This window comes from Rhodamnia argentea, chromosome 1 (assembly GCF_020921035.1).
Source record: "Rhodamnia argentea isolate NSW1041297 chromosome 1, ASM2092103v1, whole genome shotgun sequence".
NCBI lineage: Eukaryota > Viridiplantae > Streptophyta > Magnoliopsida > Myrtales > Myrtaceae > Rhodamnia > Rhodamnia argentea.
This window is the reverse complement of record NC_063150.1, coordinates 235,165-255,505: the sequence shown is the minus strand read 5'-3', so window position 1 is coordinate 255,505 and position 20,341 is coordinate 235,165. Positions and strand designations below refer to the sequence as shown.

Here is a 20,341-nt window from a genome sequence, read left to right as displayed (position 1 = left end):
GCCCCAAGAGGCTGAACGAACCTAGCCACTCATAAGGGCCCACGCGTGAGAAAGCTATCTAGTTTCCACCAATGAATTTCCTCCTTTTGTTGATGTCCAAGCTCAAAACACTATCCACTTCGGACTCTCATCAGTTCCTCTCCACATTACCGTTTTTAACTCCACAAGACTCGGCCACCCTCTTTTGGACCAAAAGAATCGCAAGAGGGGAAAAAAAAAAAAAAATTGAGTAGCCTCCAAACCATGAGTCATTCACTAAACCCAGCATCTCCGCCTCTGGCCGCGGCCACCGCCCTCTCAAGCAAATCGAATCAGAAGACATTGCCTCCATCGATTGCAGGAGTTCTTAGAGCGTGCCAGCAAGGCCCTGATGACAAACTAATCCGAATCCACCGCAGGTTTGTTTCCGTGTTCACATTTTCATGGTCGACTCAAATCTGGAGAGACATCTGCGTATAACTATTGCTTCTAATTTGACAAAAGAAGTCGTTCAAATATCATTCTAGTTTAATGTGTGACTCGGCAAAAGAGCCTTTCAAATTTCATTTTCTTACACTATCAGGGATGATAACTCTTTGCCCCCCTGTGGTTAGGACTCAACAATGCCATTTTATTGCCAGAATTAGGAATGCCACTTCGAAATCATCCCAATGCACATTTTCATTTCATTATTGCTTCGTCTTCAACAAAAAATATGTTAAGCACAGGAGCGTTGCGCTTGGATTCGTGGTTGGTTCATTGAGCTTGGGCATCGGGGAGCAGAGGGTGACAGCAGCCGCGAGAAGGCCGCCGCCATCTCCACCGGAGGAGAAAAGGGACCCAAATGTGAGCGGTGTTCAGGCGAAGATACTAGCCAGCAAAAAGAGGAAAGAAGCCATGAAAGAATCCATCGCCAAGCTAAGGGAGAAAGGGAAGCCAGTAAATCCGTCAAGTGAATAGTCATCCTAAAGAATCTTCAGTGTCTATTCTTGCGGAGAAAGTTCAATCGTCGAGCACACATTTTCTCGCAATCTCTTCAATTACGACAGCTGATAACTTGTACCGACTAGACTCATATGAGCTCGTGCATCCGAATTCTTGGTCGATATCGCGACCTTTCTAGCGCTTGAGTTGAGCTACTTAGTACTTACTAGTGCTTGCAAATGTTTGGTAAGGCAAATGAGTAGTACTCGAAGCATCATTCGCAACTTTGAGGGCCGAGCACATGTAGGGAGTGCCTAAGGAAAAAGGAAAACAATTTGAGACCACTGTTTGTGCATCAAACATAACCTATTGACGGGATAAGATACGACATAATACGATAAGTTGGTCATGGACCGGAATCTAGTATCCAAACCCTTGAAGCCCATAAAAAGAACTTTGTCTGGCCCCCAAAAAGAGAGGTCCATTCTATTGCGCGATTCGATCACAATGATTGAATTGGCCCCAAAAAATTTCCAATAATTGAAACAAAAGTGGTTGCAATGAAAAGAGGGAAAGAGACCTCTTAAAACTTTGACGTCGCATCGACTGCAATTCTTTTTTTTTTTTTTAATGTCTCTATCTCATTTCTTTTTCCTTTTCTTTACCCCCTTTTGATGAAATTTGCAAATACACATGAACCGATGCATGATGGTCCAACCATCGTCAGAAAGAAAGTCTCCTTCCTCGTTTGCGATCCTTACCAGTAGTTGTAGTAGTAGATTCACATCAATTCCCTCCTTTTTCTCTCTGTTGAGTCATAAGCAGCATTTGTTCGCCCGAATAAGATATCTCGCCGGATTGTAACCCGGATATTTTCATCCCATCTGAGGTGTTGGATAATTTTCATATAATATAAGTTCGTAAATGCATAATTTAGTCATTTTTCTTACTTATGCATAGTAGATGCTTGTGTCTCTCAGATTTGCTGACAAATGACCTTTGCTTGAGGATTTGTTCTAGGCTTGCTTCACAAAGCAAAGTTTTATGCAAGGATAGCTTAGAATTAGAGATGACGTCTTAAGTTATCTCTGTCCGATTAGGAGGTCATAGAGAGTTTTTTTTTTTATTTGATGAACTTGGAAGCATCCCATGTTAGGAATGACTCACCTTGTTCCTTAACCTTCTCTAATACACTCGATATCGACCCGTGTCCTCCGGACATGGGACAACCCATCGTCCTCCTTACATGGGGCATTCCATTCACCGCCAATTGGTTTGCCACGTGCCATTATTTTGTCCTCTAACCATTTTATACCTCTCACTATGAATCTCTGTTTATTCAATTATTGAAGCGGCTTCTCACCGTTGGCTATTCTCTACCTGTGGACTCCTCAAAGTTCAGTATTTCATTGAGTCTCCATAAATGACAGACATGTGTGCACGTCCTTCAACTTCCAGCAACTTCGAATAACTCCGACATTCCTCACCGACCTCCTGGCATTGGAGTATCAATTGAAATTGTTCCATGTTCCTCTCAAGCACTTTATGGCTTCATCCGGCTTCCGATGTTACTAGTGTGAAATACTAATCCTTTCAAAAGTAAAGTGAGGAATGTCAAAGAACAAGGTAGAATAGAGATGTCGACAAGCTGGATAGCGGCATCGGGGCCAATTATAATTGTAAACGTGACGTGAAATACTAATACTTGACTCCTTTTATTCAAAGGCAAATCTCCGCCTACACAAGCAAATTATTGATAAAACTCCAAAATGGCATTTTCTTTTGACCCCATTTTTTTTTTTCTCTTTGTCGTTTAGGAAAGACAAGAAAATTTTAGGATAGCAAATATTCTCTAGAATTTTTCTTAGGTTCGAATCCATAGCTGATGATAGAATTAGAATAGATATTTTCTATTTCCTACTCACACGAGCCCATGTCCTTGCTTTTCAATCAATCTCTAATTCTAATCTTCCTCCCCAATCTGATATTTTGGTCCCGGTATAGACCGAAATTCCGTTATGGTCCAATTCTGACCGGTAATATATACCGGGACTTTGCAATATTTGATTGATCACAATTCTGTATATTCCATTTACTATTGAAGTTCCCAAGGAATTCATTAAAGGAATGTTTCCAATAAAAAGAGTTTGTTCTTGCATATCCCTACTGTTTTTCCAAATTAATCCTGCAGATACATATAATTTAGAAGAATATGTGAGTGATTCACATACAACATCTCTTTCTTTTATCAAAGGTTCTACCAATTGATATGTTTCCACAAATAATTGAAATTCAATTTTTTTTATTTGTATCTTCAATTTTTGTAAACTTATAAAGTTCTTATGTTAAACCATGATCAAGAAATCTACAAAATCCTTCAAATTGTATATGATTAAAACCAGGTATTGTAGATATTCCCTCATTTCCATCCCCGAGCATTTTGAATTTCCTTTTCTAAAAAAATTCCATTATGGACCCATTCTTCATCAAATCATATAGATTTATTTAGCAATGATGGAATTTCTATTTTGTTTACCGAATCGCGTGAAATTTGACCCACCCCCATATATGGAATGTATTAAATGCATATGAACGACAGAACAAAGAAAATTTGATATTCAAATTGGACTTTGTGACAGATAGAAAATCGAACGGAATTAATAAATGCCACTTAGACCTATGGAGTTTTGGATAGAATATATATATAAAAAAAAGTGATTCCATTTCTACCATTATTATGATATTACATATTCTAATCCAATTGGATACCGGAAAAATAAACAGATTTAGGATTTAATCCGTTCGATGATATAAAGACGTTATAATCATAAAAACATATAGAGTTGATATTTTTTTAGCACTTAACTTTTTTCATGGATTCTATTTTTTAAAAAATGATTTGCATAAAAGAGAGAGACTTTTATTTTACATTTTTTTAGTAGAATACGATCGAAGGGCGTAACATAGTAATAAAGTTTTTATTTATTAACCACGTGTAGATAGCTATCTATGTTTCAAAGTTCTATTCGGGACAGCGTGTGCTATGCTATATCAAAATTTCCATTTTCTATTCCATTTATTGAACGAAAAATTGAAGCACTGCAATTTACTGATAATTCTCTATAGGCATCATATATAGATATGATATCCAATTAGATATTTGGATAACGATTTATGTTCTGTGTTTACATATACTTCTATTTGCTATGTTATAATATAATGGAAATTGGGAAGGATTTTTTTCTTTTCGGGTAAGGGTTCAATTTAAGAAAACGGGATTCAAGATGCAAGTCTAATAAAAAAAGAAGTTTAGGAATCCCCCCTTGATGCAAACAAAGGGAGACTTTTTCAGCTATTTTGTAGGATATCATACATTTTTTTTGGCGGTATGGCCGAGCGGTAAGGCGGGGGAGTGCAAATCCTTTTTCCCCAGTTCAAATCCGGGTGTCGCTTGATCAAGAAAAAACTCCAAATCTCTTATTTCGTTTTGCTGATATAACTCGCTGAATTTTTCTCCAGCACAAGCAAACAAAGTAAAAGGACTCTTGAGACTTGCTTTCTGGGTCCTAAACATCTAAAAGTTTGGCTCTTAAAAGCTAAAGTGCTCTAAATCCTTGCCTCTAGGATTCGAGGACAGATTATAGTGGTGAAAGGGTTCTCATATAAATATTTATTGATTCCCTTCCACTACTAATGTGGTGTTTAATTACCGGATCGTGAATTAGATTGGATAGCCCGACGGAAAATCGAATTAGTGGTTGTGGAAAGTGGTTGAAGATACTTTCTATACAGACTCAGAAGAGTCTCTAAGTCCTCAGTATCCAATAACAATTCGATGGAAAATTGGCTTCTTTCTAAAATTGAAATGAAAAAAAGAAATTCTTTCTTTTCAATAAAATAAACCCTAGTCAAGAATGGAATAGGTGGTTCTCCGATTATTTCATAGGGACAATCCTTAGACAATAAGAATTAGATCAAATGAGAAATAAAAGAGTGTGATAAATAACGATCTATCTTGACATTCTATTTTTTAGATTTTTATACCTTTTCTAAAGATAAACACAAGAAAAGATGGAATAGGTCTTATTATTCCTACATCTTAGGAAGATTCCACTGATACTTCTAAACAGGTCACTGCATATTTTGCTTATGCTTAACGTTTTCCGATTCTACTAGAAAAAAAAAATTCCTATAAGAATTTTAAGAATTTGTTAAAAACAAATTTACTAGAGCCTTTGATCAATGGTGTTGGGTCATAATCCCTTTTTGACTCTATGCCAGTGGTTCCACTATTATTAGTGAACAATAATGGAATAATTCATTCATAAAGATAGGGGGCAAAATTTACATGGATTTAGTAAGTCTTGCTTGGGCTGCTTTAACGGTAGTCTTTACATTTTCTTTTTCACTCGTAGTATGGGGAAGAAGTGGACTCTAGAGGTACTACTAAGTTGAGGCGATGAATCAAACTGTATTGGTTGTTTTATAGATCAAATCGTCTACAATTGTGATTGGCTGTGGTGTTGGAGGATTTCCATCAAAACTAGAGGTCAGGTCAGCCGTTTGAATCTCACTTATTTATGTACCCCGATTACTCTCAATCAAGGGCACGTGCGCAGGCTAAATGGCATGTGCTTAACTAATTCATGAAACTCTCCATGGTTTTCGAGTTGGGGCTTGTCTTCACGTGTGTATTCCCGAGTCATCAAAACACAATATTAATAAAAACACGCGCGCACGAACACCCCCCCACACATACTCGGACGTGGTCATTTTAGACTCAAACGTAGATTGAAGGAAAGCGACCATTAGGTAGCAGTTGCAGTTGTAGGCCATGAGCCACACAGTATAGAGATGCAGATGATATATGTCTATGTCCTTGTTATATCCCATCAATTTTTCAAAAGAAGCATAGGATACAAGTAGTCTAAGATTTTGTACGCGAATCAAAACTTAAAACCCGTTTTCACATTCATTAATACACCATGATGTACCGTCTTTAGTAAGTACGGGAATGTCGTAACATTTCGTAAAAACTTCCTAATCACGCACAAAATTATTGCAAAATCAATTGTTGTACAATATAATAGTAAATCTTTAGAAATTCCGGTTCTGTTTGTACTCACTTGAGAGAGAGAGAGAGAGAGAGAGAGAGAGAGAGAGAGAGAGGGCATTAGGTAAGTTGTGAATTGCAAGGAAGAGGAAAATCATATAGAAAAAGGACAGACAAGATGCAAAGACGCAACCATTGGCATTCAATCATATGCAGCAACTTCTGATAGTGATGCTATGTTGTCTTTTCTTTTCCTCATGGATGGAGACCCATGGCTTGTGTATTAATGGCCTAATCAACAATCAATCCAGCTAAATTATTGCCTAGTAATTGAACATTAGGGTAAACCATTATATATATTCTAATACTCACTTTCTCTTCGACATTTTCCCCCTATCCCACGGCTTAAAATTGCACTTACGGGTTGCCACGTGCGTAGGCCATGGCAAATGTTGGATCCTCAGAGAATAAATATACCTCAGGTAACTCCTGAATTAATTAATCATGGTCATCATTAATTGTGCAACGAGAGGGTCATAGACCTATACAAAGAATGAGATAGTGGTCATAATCAATCTTGAAGCACCTACAATCATTTAATCCTATGCAGGCCGTGCCACGGGTAGGGCAAGAAAGCGCCCTCGTTTAGGAACAATTTTGGCAAGTACCATCCAACTGCACCATGTGATCATGTTTTCAAATAGGTTTGACCTTGGGTCAAAGTTGGTTAGATTTGAAAGTTCAAATGCCACAGCCGAGGTGTCTACCATGAGGAACTTTTGAGTAATTTTCTTTGTGATGGTCTGTTTCCTCGATAAAACAGACCGCAATGAAAATTGGACACAAACTGATGATACAAGATAGCATCTTCAAATGGTTGGCCATCTCAAGCATTCAACTCGGCATTTCCTTCGAGAGAAATCAAAGAGATCTTACTGTCCATCAATGGAGCACGAGAAATTAGATCGAGAAGCATATTCGTTTTGAGTAAGACAGTATTTATGGAGAGTCGGAGGACACATCAGAAGCATCACTTAACTAGCTCGGATCTTTCATCTCAAAACGATGACTCAACTATCGCTAAAAATTCAAAACATCAAAAGTGTCATGACCAGTTATGATCTTATCATCAACACACACCCAGGAGTATCACTTAATTAACACAAATCTTTCATCTCAAAATGATGACTCAACTATTATTGAAAATTTAAAATATCAAAAGTGTTGTGATCAGTTATGGTCATGCCATCAACATGTTGAGTAGTAGGAAGATGTCGCATCGATCATATTTCCAAATATTGTTAAGCAATAGTATTGAATTTTGAGAGAACCATACACGTGGTGGTTGCTTCAAGCTGTACAAGGCTCAGTGAAGACAAGAAACCTTGACAGGAGGACAGTCATGTCGGGAAGGGGAGGGGGGCGGGGTTTTTCATCTAAAGTTGTTCTTGAAGATTACCATTTAAGAAGGCATTTTTGGACATCCTCGTGTGATAAGTTACGACCACGAGCTGTAACAACAGCCAGTGGAGAAAGAGCAGATGTAAAGTTAAGCAATTGCAACATATGGTAACTTTTTCGGACAAGAAAGACCAACGGAGTCCTATTGTTTGAGTGTCTTCCAAAGCCTCCAATCCCTCGGACGTATTTTTAATGCTAATTAGCGTCCGAACGAACGAGCCTCTCGATAAGACTGATGTTCGTGATAGTGATACGGAAGATCACTGAGATCGCCCAGGATGGTTTTTTATCCTATCAGAGTGACATACGAGAAGATCAACAAGTGAGGTAATCGGATTCTCATACAAAGCATCATATGCAGTGTGAAGAGTCGGATTTTTTTTTTGGTCGAAGTGAAGAGTCGGATTAGTTGGAAAAGTATTTGTAGAGAGATATTATGATGATGAAAGGATGACAGAGAACCGAATATGGTGTCCTCCCAAGAGACCCCACGACAAGAGATACGAAAGATCATATGATCTAAAACTTACTTTCGTTGCGAAAAAGTCGATGCAGGCCAGGGATTTGTTAGCAAATCGCGAATGGGTTACATGAGAAAAAAAATTATATCGAAGATGTTTTCGGAACACTTGTTATGGATGCTGAATCATAAAATTACTAAGTCTTTGAGAGACACTGGCGGGGTTAGTGTTATGAAATCAAAATGCGATTCTTGCCTAGTGCTTCTTAACCGGAGGTACGTAGTCAACAAGCTAGTTAACAAGCACTGTACGAAGCACAACCCGATTCTGCGAGAACTGAAACTCTAATAACTCATCCCAAATGCGAGAGGCTATCATATCTGTTTATTCCATGGTAGCCAACCGGATTGATGTGGAATTTGCCTTCCCATGGTTACCCCTGTTGACACCTAAATTTTAATTTTAATTTATCATTTCATAAAAATGAGAATTAGTAATGGTTCTCACAAAAATAATTTTATCATGCATAACATATTTGTTTTACTGTCACCAAAAGCATGTTATGGCATTTAAGGTCGGATGCCGGGTCAATTGAGCTTAATTTGATAGGCGGCTGGACCAGACTAGTTTGAAAATTTCGAATGAGGCTTAGAAGGGATGCCGAATTTTTCATCATAATTTTGGACTTAAAACAACCCGTTTGAGCTCTTAAAATTGCAAAAAGGCATAAATTAATTATCCATTTGATTAGTTAATGTCCAATTGGGTCCGGAATGACAAAATGAGCCCACAAAAGCCTAGGATTTTGGTCCAACTTGTGGGAGTCCTCATTTGGACGAAAATTCTAGCTATTTTTAATAAATAGGACTCTTCAAAAGTCAGAATTTTCAATCCGACGATCGATATCTAATAAGAGTTTTTGAATCGAATAGTCGTCGGTAAACCCTATGCTTGCATGCAACCATTTGTTCTATAAATACACAGTTATGCCTAGGGTTTAGGAGGGGAAGACAATTCACACGTTCAGAAAATTTAGAGTATTCACGTGAGAGTTGAGGGGAAAAAGAAAGAGGTTCTCGGCAAAAAGCTCCTTCGGCGGAAGAATCACAATTTCTGAGGGTTCGAGTTGCTGTCCAGGAAACGATTTTGCTGATCTTAGGGGGCTGTTCTACTGCTGTTTGGAGTGAAAAACATCACCATTTAGAGACAATTTTTAGGCGAATTCGTTACTCTTGAAGTACAGATTTACGGGCTCGATTCAAGGTAATCTCCCTATACTTTTGCAGATCTACTTGATGATTTTTTGAGTTGAAAAACAAGTTGTTTTGCCATCATTTTAATGCTGTTTCGTGCTGTTTTGCATGCTGTTTCGCGCTATTTTGCATGCTGTTTTGTCTTAATCAAGTCCGCTTTTGGTGTGTTTTATGATTTCTAACCATGCAGATTTTTGGGGGGAGCATAAAGGTAAGTTTCTTGACTATTTCTACGCAGATTTTGCATGAATTCCATATTGAATTGCTGTTGTCTTTGGACTAAAACGCAGTTTTTTCGGAAATTCAAGAAGCAATTATTTCGTATGACCTAAAAATCAAAACCCTAATTTTATCACAAGTTTCAAAAGTTGGGTTTTAATTGGATTCATTCGACATGTTTTCAGAATAAAAAATTCTAAATTAGGAAATTTTATTTCCTAATAGGTAACATCCTTATCTCGATATATTCGGGAGAATGTTTGCATTCCTTGGATGTGAACAAATTGTTGATGAATATGGAAATTGATTTTTTCGGATAAGTTATGTTGCTCAATTTTAATTTATGAACTTGAAATATATCTTGGGGATATTGAGCATATATATTTCTAGATCACTATGAGCATATCCTTGAACAATTTTGTCGCCAAATCTTGTATGTTCGAAATTTCTGAGTGACTCTTGAGATATGATGCTTATCTTCTTGGATCTTTTACATATCTTCTAGTGATGGAATCTGAATTTTAATCACATCTTGTAAGATATCGACATATTTTCGAAATATTAGAACAATTTCTCATGACCTAATCAAAATTTTCGGAAATGTTGAAGAAATCTTTAAGATTAGGAAGTTACATCAATTATCCTGAAAATTCTAAGAGATAACTTTCTTAAAATTAAAAGATATGCGAATCCTTTGTGGACAGGATCTTATCTCCTTGAAAATTCTGGAATCCCCTAAGATTTTCAGAAATTCAATAAATATTTGCATATCTTTAAACAAAGCTGCCTATAATGTATGCTCCCCTGGTACCTAGTCCCGTCGGAATATTAAATTGCAAGCCTTAAGCATAATCTTAATGGGGTGGGACGGCAATTTAATATAAGATTTCGTATTCTGTCCTTTGGCGAGAAGGGATGTTGATATCTTATACCACTATCCACATACTAGCTCGAATCCCCGAGAATATAGCGAATAAAATTTCGCTCTAGCCCGGATCTTCGGGAATGAGAAAATTTATCGAAAAATCGGATTTTAAGGTGTATTATGGGCATTTTTGTTTAACTTTGTCCAAATTCAAGCTTAAAAGAAATTCAAAAAAAAAAAAAAATAATAAAAGGGAAAATGAAAAAAAAAAAAACATTCATTTCGCATCATCAATCAAGAAAAAACATTTTCATGAAATCCGGTACCGAAAGAGTGTTAATTAAAAATTAACATAATCAAGTTCCCGAACCCTAAATCTACGGTTAGCAGAAAATAAAGTATTCTCCCGTACTTTATTTAGGTATCTAATCTACCTACCAAAAAAGATTAGTGGTGGTTTCTACAAAAAAAAAAAAAAATCAAACCTAAGTTGCGAATTGGTAGGGCTTGGGAGAGTCCGTATTAGGTTAGTTAATTCATCTAATTAACCTAATAAAACTAACCTAATAATCCATTAACCTAAATTAATTTTTAGGTCGCGACAACCCCAAATTGAGAGAAAACATATTTTTTTCCTTCATCCTAGAGAATAATCTGAAAGTTTTACATTTCAAAATTCAGATTAAACCTTTTAAGGTTATGTTTAGGACCAAAGTTGGTCAACATTTTACACGATTAAATTTATGCTCGTGCTAAAATTTTATGCTGGTGAAGTCCTTTAAAATTGGACCCAAAAAAAAAAAAGTCCTTTAAATTATTTTCAGCCAAAAGAAAAGGTCCTTTAAATTATTGACATCGACTGTTCCGAGGATTATGCAGGAATAGAGAAAGAGCCTCCTATTGTCACGTGCTTTGGAAGCCAAATCCAAACACAATTATTTACAAATTTACCCCTCCAATGATTCACGGGTTCACCATTTTTCTCACGACATTGTCCGGTCTTGGGCCTTGTGATGCGACGTGACGTGGGGCCACTCTCCTTTTTTTTTTTTCTATTATTTTTTTGGTCTCGCCGACTGCGTACGACGCCGTCTCGGCTCCCGCCAATCCTTGAGAGTAATCCCTCGTGAATTATGGAGAGACATGGTAAAAAATTTGAGATAAATGCGTCGAAAAATTTAAAATTCATTATGAAAATTGAGTTTCAAAATTTTCAAAATATGTAATTAAATTTTAAAATTTATCATAAAATTGAAATCGAGTTTTAAAATTTTCAAAAGGTATGGTCAGTGAAATGACTTGACTTCACCAATTAAATAAGTTTTATGATTTTATTTACATTTTTTGAAATTTTTATGAGTTAATTGCACTTTCGTGATAAATTTTAAAACTTGATTATACTTTTTGATAATTTTGAGACTCAATTATATTTTCATGATAAGTTTTAGGAATTTCAACGTATTTGTCCCGATTTTTTTTCGTGAACTAGAGTCCTAAATACTAAATTAAAAAGAAAACATTGTTATTCTCAATTTACTGTTTTTTCTACTGTTATGCCTAACCGGTACATCGAAACTCAACGTACTTTCGTGAGTTTAGTTTTCTGATGACTAAACACGGGTCATGAGTGCACTTACAGCAACATTTCTGATGACTTTAGTTTTCATTGAATTTTTCACTTCGTTAGACGATGAAATTCGAGATTAAATGTCGGAATATGAGCTTTGTTTGTTGGATATTTTGGGATTTACAGATTCTGACGAGGTGGAGTTCGTAATTTACTCAGCAAGTTCAAAAGTCAGCAAAGCGACGGAATTTAATGTTCACTGCATGCAAGACTTTCCAGGCAGGCAGGCAGGCAACGTGTGATTTCGAGAAATAAAAGGGAAAATGAGTGGGGCTCGGTTGTAATGAAGACAGCTAGGTCGTCCTTGAGTTCCGACTTCGAGTACGGCTAAAGCTTGAAAAGAGTTTGACTCGGAACAATTCACACGTGCCTAAATCTAATGGGTATCTTCTCGTATGATTAACTGATTTTGGAGATGAATAGACAGCGCCTTCAATTTCAGTTTTGCTTTCGGATTCCGAGCTCGAGCTTAAACAAAATTTACTAGCTAATGCAGCCCAAGTTGAGCTCACTAAAAAACTCAATTGAGCCGAGCTCGCCTTCGCTGATTACGACTTGATCTAATGGGGGCAAATGATTAATTGGAACCGGGTCGTATGGCCCCAGTCGATTGCAATAGGTTTTTTTGGACGGTGCTCTAGACAAACCATTTTTCTCTTTCGTAGCTCGAATGTCAAATTTATCTATTGGATTTGATTCGTTCCACTAGTTATGTAGAACGTTTTGCACGGACCTAATGCCACCTAAAAGATGTGAGCTTTAAGTAAGATTCGTAGCATCATTCATTACAATTTATCCGGTTCACTAAAATGCACGCCAACCACCTCTTTTGATCGAGTAGGGAAATATCTACTTTGAACCGGGTCCAAGGGCCAAAGTTTACCATCTACTACTCAGGTCAAGTCGTCAACAGCTCGTATATCATCGTCTTATAACAAACGGTAACATGAACTAATTAGGGAAGTGCACTTTCAATTTCAGTCTGTTTAAAATGCTCTTCAAATTTTAAATAGAAAGAATTCGAGGCACTGATTACGCATAACACGGGACTAGCCTCACGTACTGATAATACTGCTAGTTATTTTTTACCACACGATCACATAATCAATAAATATTTTATATAAAACACGCGATGATAATATGTAAATTTATGGTTAAGATTGTATCGTTACTGCCAGTAAAGCATTTTGCTTAAATCTGTAAAGTTTTTGAATCGGTTGCTTTAACAAGTATCCTAAACTATTGTTAACAAGATCCAAATGAAATCAAAAGTCAACATCTTGGGTGTCAACTTGGGGGACCACTCCCATAAGGGGAGCGTCAGGAAAAGAGGGAGACGGTGAAAAGAGGAAAACAGAGTGTGTGCGCGTGAGGCGTGCAGATGGAGGAAAATACTCACCTCCTTTTTGGCCAGAACCAAACAAAAGAAACCCAGAAAAAAGGTTTGTTCGGATTCGCATTTCCTGCATATAATATATTCGCACTTTCGCAGTCTATCATTAACCCTCCCGGAGAATAAGGACAATCCCCAAAGATTTTCTTCTTTTTATGCCCTCAAATGTTCAACTTCACCTTCACCTACGTGTGTGCGTTGGGCAAAAGATTCAAGAAAGCTTTCCCTCCTCTCTTTTTTGATTTTTTTTTTTGTGCTTTTGCCTTTTGGTGAATGAAGGTGTGGGGTAAGACAGAGAGAGAGAGAGGGGGGAAGAAAGGAGGGGCTTTTCTCAAAGTGGCTTTCACTTTCACTCCTCTGTAGTCTGCAGCGTGGTGTCAAACAGAGGTAGAACAGCTCATCGTCTTCTCAAAAACAAGACACTAGTGTCTCTCTCTCTCTCTCTCTGAGTGATCACTGTTGGAATCTTTTGGTTTGAAAATGGAGAAAAGAAAATTTGCAAATCCCCATAATGAGCTTTGTCTTTCTCTGTCAGTCTCAGGTTTTTTGACCTCTTGTATGCGCCCTTTTCTCTCCCTCCCTCTCTGTCTCTCTCTCTCTCTCTCTCCTTTCTGGGTTCAATGTTTGGGTCCTCTTCTTCACCTTCCCAACAGCAACGGTAATGATCTGCTGGCTGTGGCCATCACCATCAATATCGATATCACCTCATCCTCCTGCACTCTCTCACTCGCTTCTTCTCTTTTGTGAACTCTGGAAAAGGTCAGCGTTTACTTCTTACTGAAGCAGAGTTCAATGGTGGGTGGGTTCTGCTCTTTTTTCTTTTTAGTTTCCTTGGCTCTCCGATGGGGTGGGTTCTGAAACTGAACTACCATTCCCTTCCCGTTTTACTGTTCCCTCCTCCCTCCTAAACATTCTCTTCTCTGCCCACCTAACATGCTCTCTCTCTCTCTCTCTCTCTCTCTTACAGACATTCCTTCTTGATCTTTGCAAATGCACCTTCTCTTCCTTAGCCTCACCATCAACAACAGGCATGAACTCCTGAGCTAGCTGAATTCTTAATGCACAGTTTAAAAGCTGAGCTTTTTTAACCCATAAACCATGCCCAATCCCACCACTTTCTTCCTCACTCTGTTGCTCGGTATTTCCATATCCACCGCCAGAACCACCGACAGCCACTGTCACCACCGGCGGATCCTCCACCAACCCTTTTTCCCACAAGAATCCTTTCCTCCAACTCAGCCTCCATCCTCCTCCCCTCAACAGCAGCCAAAGCTTCCCTTTTCATCAACACCAACAACGCCCTCCTCATCGTCTTCCGCTTCCTCAACCCCACAGAAGCCGTTCTTCCCCACCATCCCGTCGCCGCCACCGTCTCCCTCCTCCTACCTCGCCACATTCCCCGCCAACATCTCCTCCCTCCTCTTCCCTCACTCCCCTTCCTCTCCTTCCTCTTCCCCCCACCACCTCATTGCCGTCGCCATCTCCGTCTCTCTCCTCTTCGCCGCCCTCATCCTCACCCTCGTCACCTTCCTCTACTTGTACCGCAAGCACCGCCACCACTTCCCTCCCTCCTCCTCTGCCGCTGCAGGTGCTGCCACCGACGAGAAGGAATCAAGAGTCGACAACCTCCGCCTTTTCCCGCCCAACGCCTCTTCTACCTCTTCTTCCTCCCCTGGCGTCGCCGCTTCGGGCCGGAAAACCCCCAAATCTTCTTCCAACAACGCCAGCAGGGAGTTTCTCTATCTGGGTACTCTGTCAAATCCACAAGGACTGAGCGGAGAAATTGCCACTCCCAAATCCAGCAATGCAAGTGCAAAGATCAGCATCATCCCGGGCTTGTCTTCAGCTTCTGCGTACCAGAAGCTGGGCTCGCCGGAGCTGAAGCCGCTGCCGCCACTTCCTCGTCACAATTTCAGGCAAAGGAGTAAGAACTCTGTGGTGGAAGACGACCGTGACGAAAACGGAAATGGAGATGAAGAAGAAGAAGAGGAGTTCTTTTCGCCAAGAGGCTCTTCGGGCCAGAGAGAGAGCTCCACTGTCGACGAGCCCGTCCTGTCAAGCTCAAGGCGAGAGTTCTACCACATCGCGGTAGTGGACCGCTATGGTAGTAGGAGCTTCAATTCAAGAACTGCATCTTACCCGTACTCGAATTCAGGGTCTTCGAGGCCTTCTCTGTCTCACAGTCCTTCTCCACCTCTGAATTCCAGTCCCAGGAGCTTAAAGTCGAGCTCCCCAGATTCCTTTCTCAAAACTCCGGCTCTGTTCCGAGCACAGCCGATGATTCTGCCGCCAAAAACCCCCTCTCTGAAGTCGTGGTCTTCCTCCTCTTCGCGAACATCGGAAGTAGAGAGAGGTTCATACGATACCAAGAATGCAGTAGGTTCAGATGTTTCAGGTGTGAATAGAGAGCCTGTGGTGGGGATTCAGAGTGTCCCGAAGCTTCCTCCGCCACCTCCTCCTGTGCCACCACCAAGATTTTGGGAGAAGCCAGGGCCGATTGGTGATCCGATCACAGGACGACCTCCGGTTCTCGTTGCACCTTTCAGACCTGCTGTGTTCCAAAACTTGGCAAACGACGAAATGCAGAGTGGTAGTGGCAATGTGGAGGCTACGAGGCCCAGTGATGAGACTCCCAAGCCGAAATTGAAGCCTTTGCATTGGGATAAAGTTCGAGCCAGCTCGGATCGGGCTATGGTGTGGGATCAGCTCAGATCTAGCTCTTTTCAGTAAGTAAAATTTTTCTTGGGTGAATAGATATTAGCTACTCCTTGATTGGTCCTCTTGATATTAAATGTAGAAAGTTGCTCTAACGTGTCCTCTTTTGGAACAACGTATGGATTCAGTCTTTGCAGAGATTTATAAGTTTGTTGAATCTGGGTTTGGTTTGCAGACTCAATGAGGAGATGATTGAGACCCTATTTATGGTAAATAGCTCAAAATTAGGTGCCAAAGATAGCATTCCCCGTTCGGTTCCGACTTCGTTGAACCCGGAGAACCGGGTTCTTGATCCTAAAAAGTCGCAGAACATTGCGATTTTGTTGAGAGCACTTAATGTCACCATTGAGGAAGTATGTGAAGCTCTCTTAGAGGGTAAGTGCTCATCTTCACTGGGGCTGTACATTCCTGCATGTTTCTTTCTTGGGTAAAGACCGATGTTGATTCTGCTCAACTGATGTGTGCTTCTTTATATCATGTAACTGGTAAGATCCCAAGCTGATTACCTCCCAAAATCTATTTAACTTGGGTTAGGATTTATATGCTATAGTCCCACAATCTTTTTCAGCCATCAAACTTTGGTCATGGTTCACAAGCTGGACGACTATTTCAAGGTCGGAGGTTTTCTTTGGTAGGAAACTTTCTCTAACGATATGATTTTTTTTAGCATGTTTGTCTACGTAGTTTAATCACATATTTCTGGCATTTTCTGTATGGCTTAAAGTACGTCAAACTAAAGGTTGCTAAATGAGTTTTAGGTTTTTTGAAGTAGTGTTTTGATATTCTTTTTGAAAACAAGGGAAGTGAGCATTGCAGAAATGGCGACTTATCTTCACTCTGGCTCAATGAAATAATGCGAGGCGGGTAAAAGAAACCGGTGTTCTACATAATTGCGCAGCAACTGCCTTTTAGTGAAGTGCCATCTTTCACTCTCAGTTTGAAGCAGTTTGCTTCTTTCAAACAGGTAACGCCGATTCTCTGGGGAGTGAATTACTTGAAAGTTTGCTGAAAATGGCCCCGACCAAGGAAGAGGAACATAGGTTGAAAGAGTTCAAAGATGAATCACCATTTAAACTAGGTCCAGCTGAAAAGTTTCTCAAGGCTTTGCTTGACATACCTTTTGCATTCAAAAGGGTCGATGCAATGCTTTACATCGCCAATTTTGATGCAGAAATTGAGTACCTGAGACGGTCTTTCGAAACTTTGAAGGTATGTTCTCGTTAAATTGTGGCAAAATGCATGTAGCTATCACTTCTATGTCCATATATGTTGCTCCTTGCAGCCCGCTCATGTGAATAGTAACTGCATCCTACAACTGTGATCAAAGTGGCGTGAGCGTGTTCTAAAGACGTTTCTTAGTTAAATAATTAGAATTCACTGGTCTTACATGATATCTAAGCTTTGACCATCCTTCTTAAGTTTTTATCATCTATTGGACAGTTTGACCACTCCTTGTGTCCTCAAATAATCACCAATGTCTTCTGTTTTATATATTCTGCTTTTGCCGGCAAGCGCACTATCACAAGATATTTACTTTCATCGACTTTCGAATCGAAGTATTATACATTACGTTACATCATTCTCTTGCACTTCAATTTGACCTTTCAAGAAAACAGTTAACGAGAGAATGGTGTAGAAGGCCCACTGGTAGGACTATTCTCTCTGGGTACGTGACCATGCTTACTAGTGGCTAATGTCCTGCGTGGTGTATCCATAATATATGTATGACTACTATCAGAAAGGGTGGAATTTGCTGTTGGAACAATGTTTGGTCATCTGGACAAGAGCTCTGGAAATGCTTTTTACTGAGATATTGCTCCGTTGTCTTCTCCTATGTGAGAAAAATAACGACATCAGTCAGAAATCAACAGAAAACAGCCGCTTGTCAATGGCACAAGATCTGAATCCCGCCTTTCTTCATCCTCTAACGAATCAGCTTATCCTTAGTTTTGCAGTCCCATTCTTTGATGTTCCTTGCACATGGTCGAACCGTGATTTATGTTTTCTTTCACGATCCCAGTGCCATCGAGTAAGATGGGTGCTTAGCCTCGAGTCCTACAGCCTAGCGACGTTTCTCTTTCGTTCTAAATTCTCGAGGAGCCGTTCCACTTCGTGTTCACATATTGCATTGTTACGGTGATGTGCCGGTTGATCGCTGCTCTTCCGATGAAATGGTTTTGTCGTCCAAGAGGAGCTGCCTGCTCACATGTTTTGAATGTTCACAGGCAGCCTGTCAAGAACTCAGGAACAGCAAGATGTTCTTGAAGCTATTGGAAGCTGTCCTTAAAACCGGAAATCGCATGAATGTAGGTACCAACCGAGGTGATGCGCACGCATTCAAGCTGGACACGCTTCTCAAACTTGTAGATGTGAAGGGCACAGATGGGAAAACTACTCTCTTGCATTTTGTCGTACAAGAAATAGTCAGAGCTGAAGGTTCCCGCGTATCAGGGAGTGCTCGGAATGCCGCGCCTGACATAAATCAGCAGTCCTCTCTTCGCGATGATCTTGAATTTAGGAAGCTTGGGCTGCAAGTCGTGTCCAGTCTTAGTGGAGAGCTCACCAGTGTAAAGAAAGCAGCTTCCATGGATTCATGTGTTCTTAGTAATGAAGTTGCGAAACTGGCCCAGGGGGTTGTGAAAGTGAAGGATGTACTACAGCTAAGTAGCGATGTTGTAGTCAAGGAGAGAGGGTCGAAATTCGCGGAATCCATGAAGGGGTTCCTCTCAAAAGCAGAGGAAGACATTGTGCGGATCCAGGCCCAAGAAAGTGATGCCCTTTTGCTGGTGAGGGAAATAACAGAGTATTTCCACGGCAATTCGGCTAAAGAAGAGGCCCATCCATTCCGGATCTTCATGGTGGTGAGGGACTTCTTGTCTATTCTCGATCAGGTGTGCAAGGAAGTGGGAAAGATCAACGAGAGGACGATATACGGCTCTTCTCGTCCGTTTTCTCTGCCAGTGAATCCTGCCACTCCGCCACCTTTTCCCATTTTCGTGGAGAGGAAGCAATTTGGTGACTCGGATGATGAAGGACCCTCTTCATCATGAGGCATGCAAACTCTTCTCATTCTGCATAAGATGTTCTCGACATCTATATTGCTGGGCAGTGAAACTGGAACCTGATCATGACCTGCTTGATAGGCTTCTGGGGAATTGCTTGCGGAACCGGGTCAAGAGTTTCACCATGTCTTTTTGCTACTTATGTGTTTCTTCTGGCAATGCTTTGAGGTCAAACATCTTATGTTAGTGAGACTATGAAAGAATTCGTTTGGGAACACCGTAATGGCGACTGTAATTAGTGAGATATGTCTTGTAAATGTATGGATTATAAGAGATGTATTGTATTGTATGTGCATACGACCAATGTCACTGCATATAATCCAAAAGGGTTCTTATTCTAAAATTTATCTGACATTTCCAAGCTTCACCTACAGGCTTGTCTCGATCAGGGCATTCGAAGGAGAGAGTCAACCTGGATTCCTCATTCTGGTTAACATGGAATGCAAGATCCATCAGCGTCCAACCAGTCCTCCATTCTGTCAAAACTAAGCAACCTGTTAAGCCAGAATCATAGGATGAACCTTGGCGGATACTTATAATCTTGCAATAGGCCACCAATCATCGTATCATAGTGAAATAGTTTCTCCACTACCGACAATATGCTTTATGTGTGGCTTCAGCTATCCGGATAGATCTTTGACTGTAGAGGTAGATGCCAAAGCCATTTCAAGTGGGGTTAATATCAACAAAAACCCTAAACTGATATATTTGTGATAAATTTACCCTAAATTCTTTTTTGACCGTAAAAACCCCCAAATTGGTACACCTTGACAAATTTGCCTCAAACTATTTTTTGATCACAAAAAAATCCCAAACCGATACATGTGACAAATTTACCTCAATTTATTTTTTTGACCATAAAAAATTCCAAATTGGTACACGTGTGGCAAGTTTACCCTCCATTAGTTTCCATTAAATTGAGTTAATACTACGAAAAACCTCAAACCGAAACATCCGTGACAAACAGAGGTTAGAAACCCCGAACTAGTACACCGGTCAATCGTCACGTGCCATCCAACTCAACAATTTGATGGTAAAATGTAATGAAAAATTAATGGAGGGTAAATTTGTCACAAATGTCCCAATTTGAGGTAAACTTGTCACATGTGTACCGGTTTGAGTTTTTGGTGGTCAGAAAAATAGTTTGGGGTAAATTAGCCACATGTGTATCGGTTTGGGTTAAATTAGTCACAAGTATACTAGTTTGGATTTTTTTTGTAGTATTTCCCATTTTAACTACGCGACCGTTGTTTCAGAAAATGAGACATCTGACCGAGTCCAAAGGCCTCGTTCACATTTAGTGTTGACTATGGCTTGAATTTAGAAGCA

The 20,341-nt window shown here is 39.8% G+C and overlaps 2 protein-coding genes across 3 annotated transcripts; both read left to right on the top strand.

The window, feature by feature from the left end:
- The first annotated feature begins 104 nt into the window (after nucleotides 1–104).
- On the top strand, nucleotides 105–1,055 carry LOC115745288. Its single transcript, XM_030680754.2, has 3 exons — nucleotides 105–185; nucleotides 226–398; nucleotides 708–1,055. Exons 2-3 carry the CDS (start codon nucleotides 244–246, stop codon nucleotides 937–939), a joined length of 387 nt encoding a protein of 128 aa, XP_030536614.1. The 5' UTR covers nucleotides 105–185; nucleotides 226–243; the 3' UTR covers nucleotides 940–1,055.
- Nucleotides 1,056–13,848: 12,793 nt separating this feature from the next.
- LOC115745182 (formin-like protein 2) lies at nucleotides 13,849–19,355 on the top strand. Of its 2 annotated transcripts, none has more exons than XM_030680586.2 (4): nucleotides 13,849–15,961; nucleotides 16,126–16,325; nucleotides 16,915–17,159; nucleotides 18,176–19,355. In XM_030680586.2, the coding sequence occupies exons 1-4, from the start codon at nucleotides 14,334–14,336 to the stop codon at nucleotides 18,998–19,000; spliced, it is 2,898 nt and encodes a 965-aa protein (XP_030536446.2). In that variant the 5' UTR covers nucleotides 13,849–14,333; the 3' UTR covers nucleotides 19,001–19,355. The 2 variants fall into 2 exon arrangements, with proteins under 2 accessions (XP_030536446.2, XP_030536445.2); XM_030680585.2 differs by having other exon boundaries at nucleotides 16,897–17,159.
- Nucleotides 19,356–20,341: the final 986 nt, after the last annotated feature.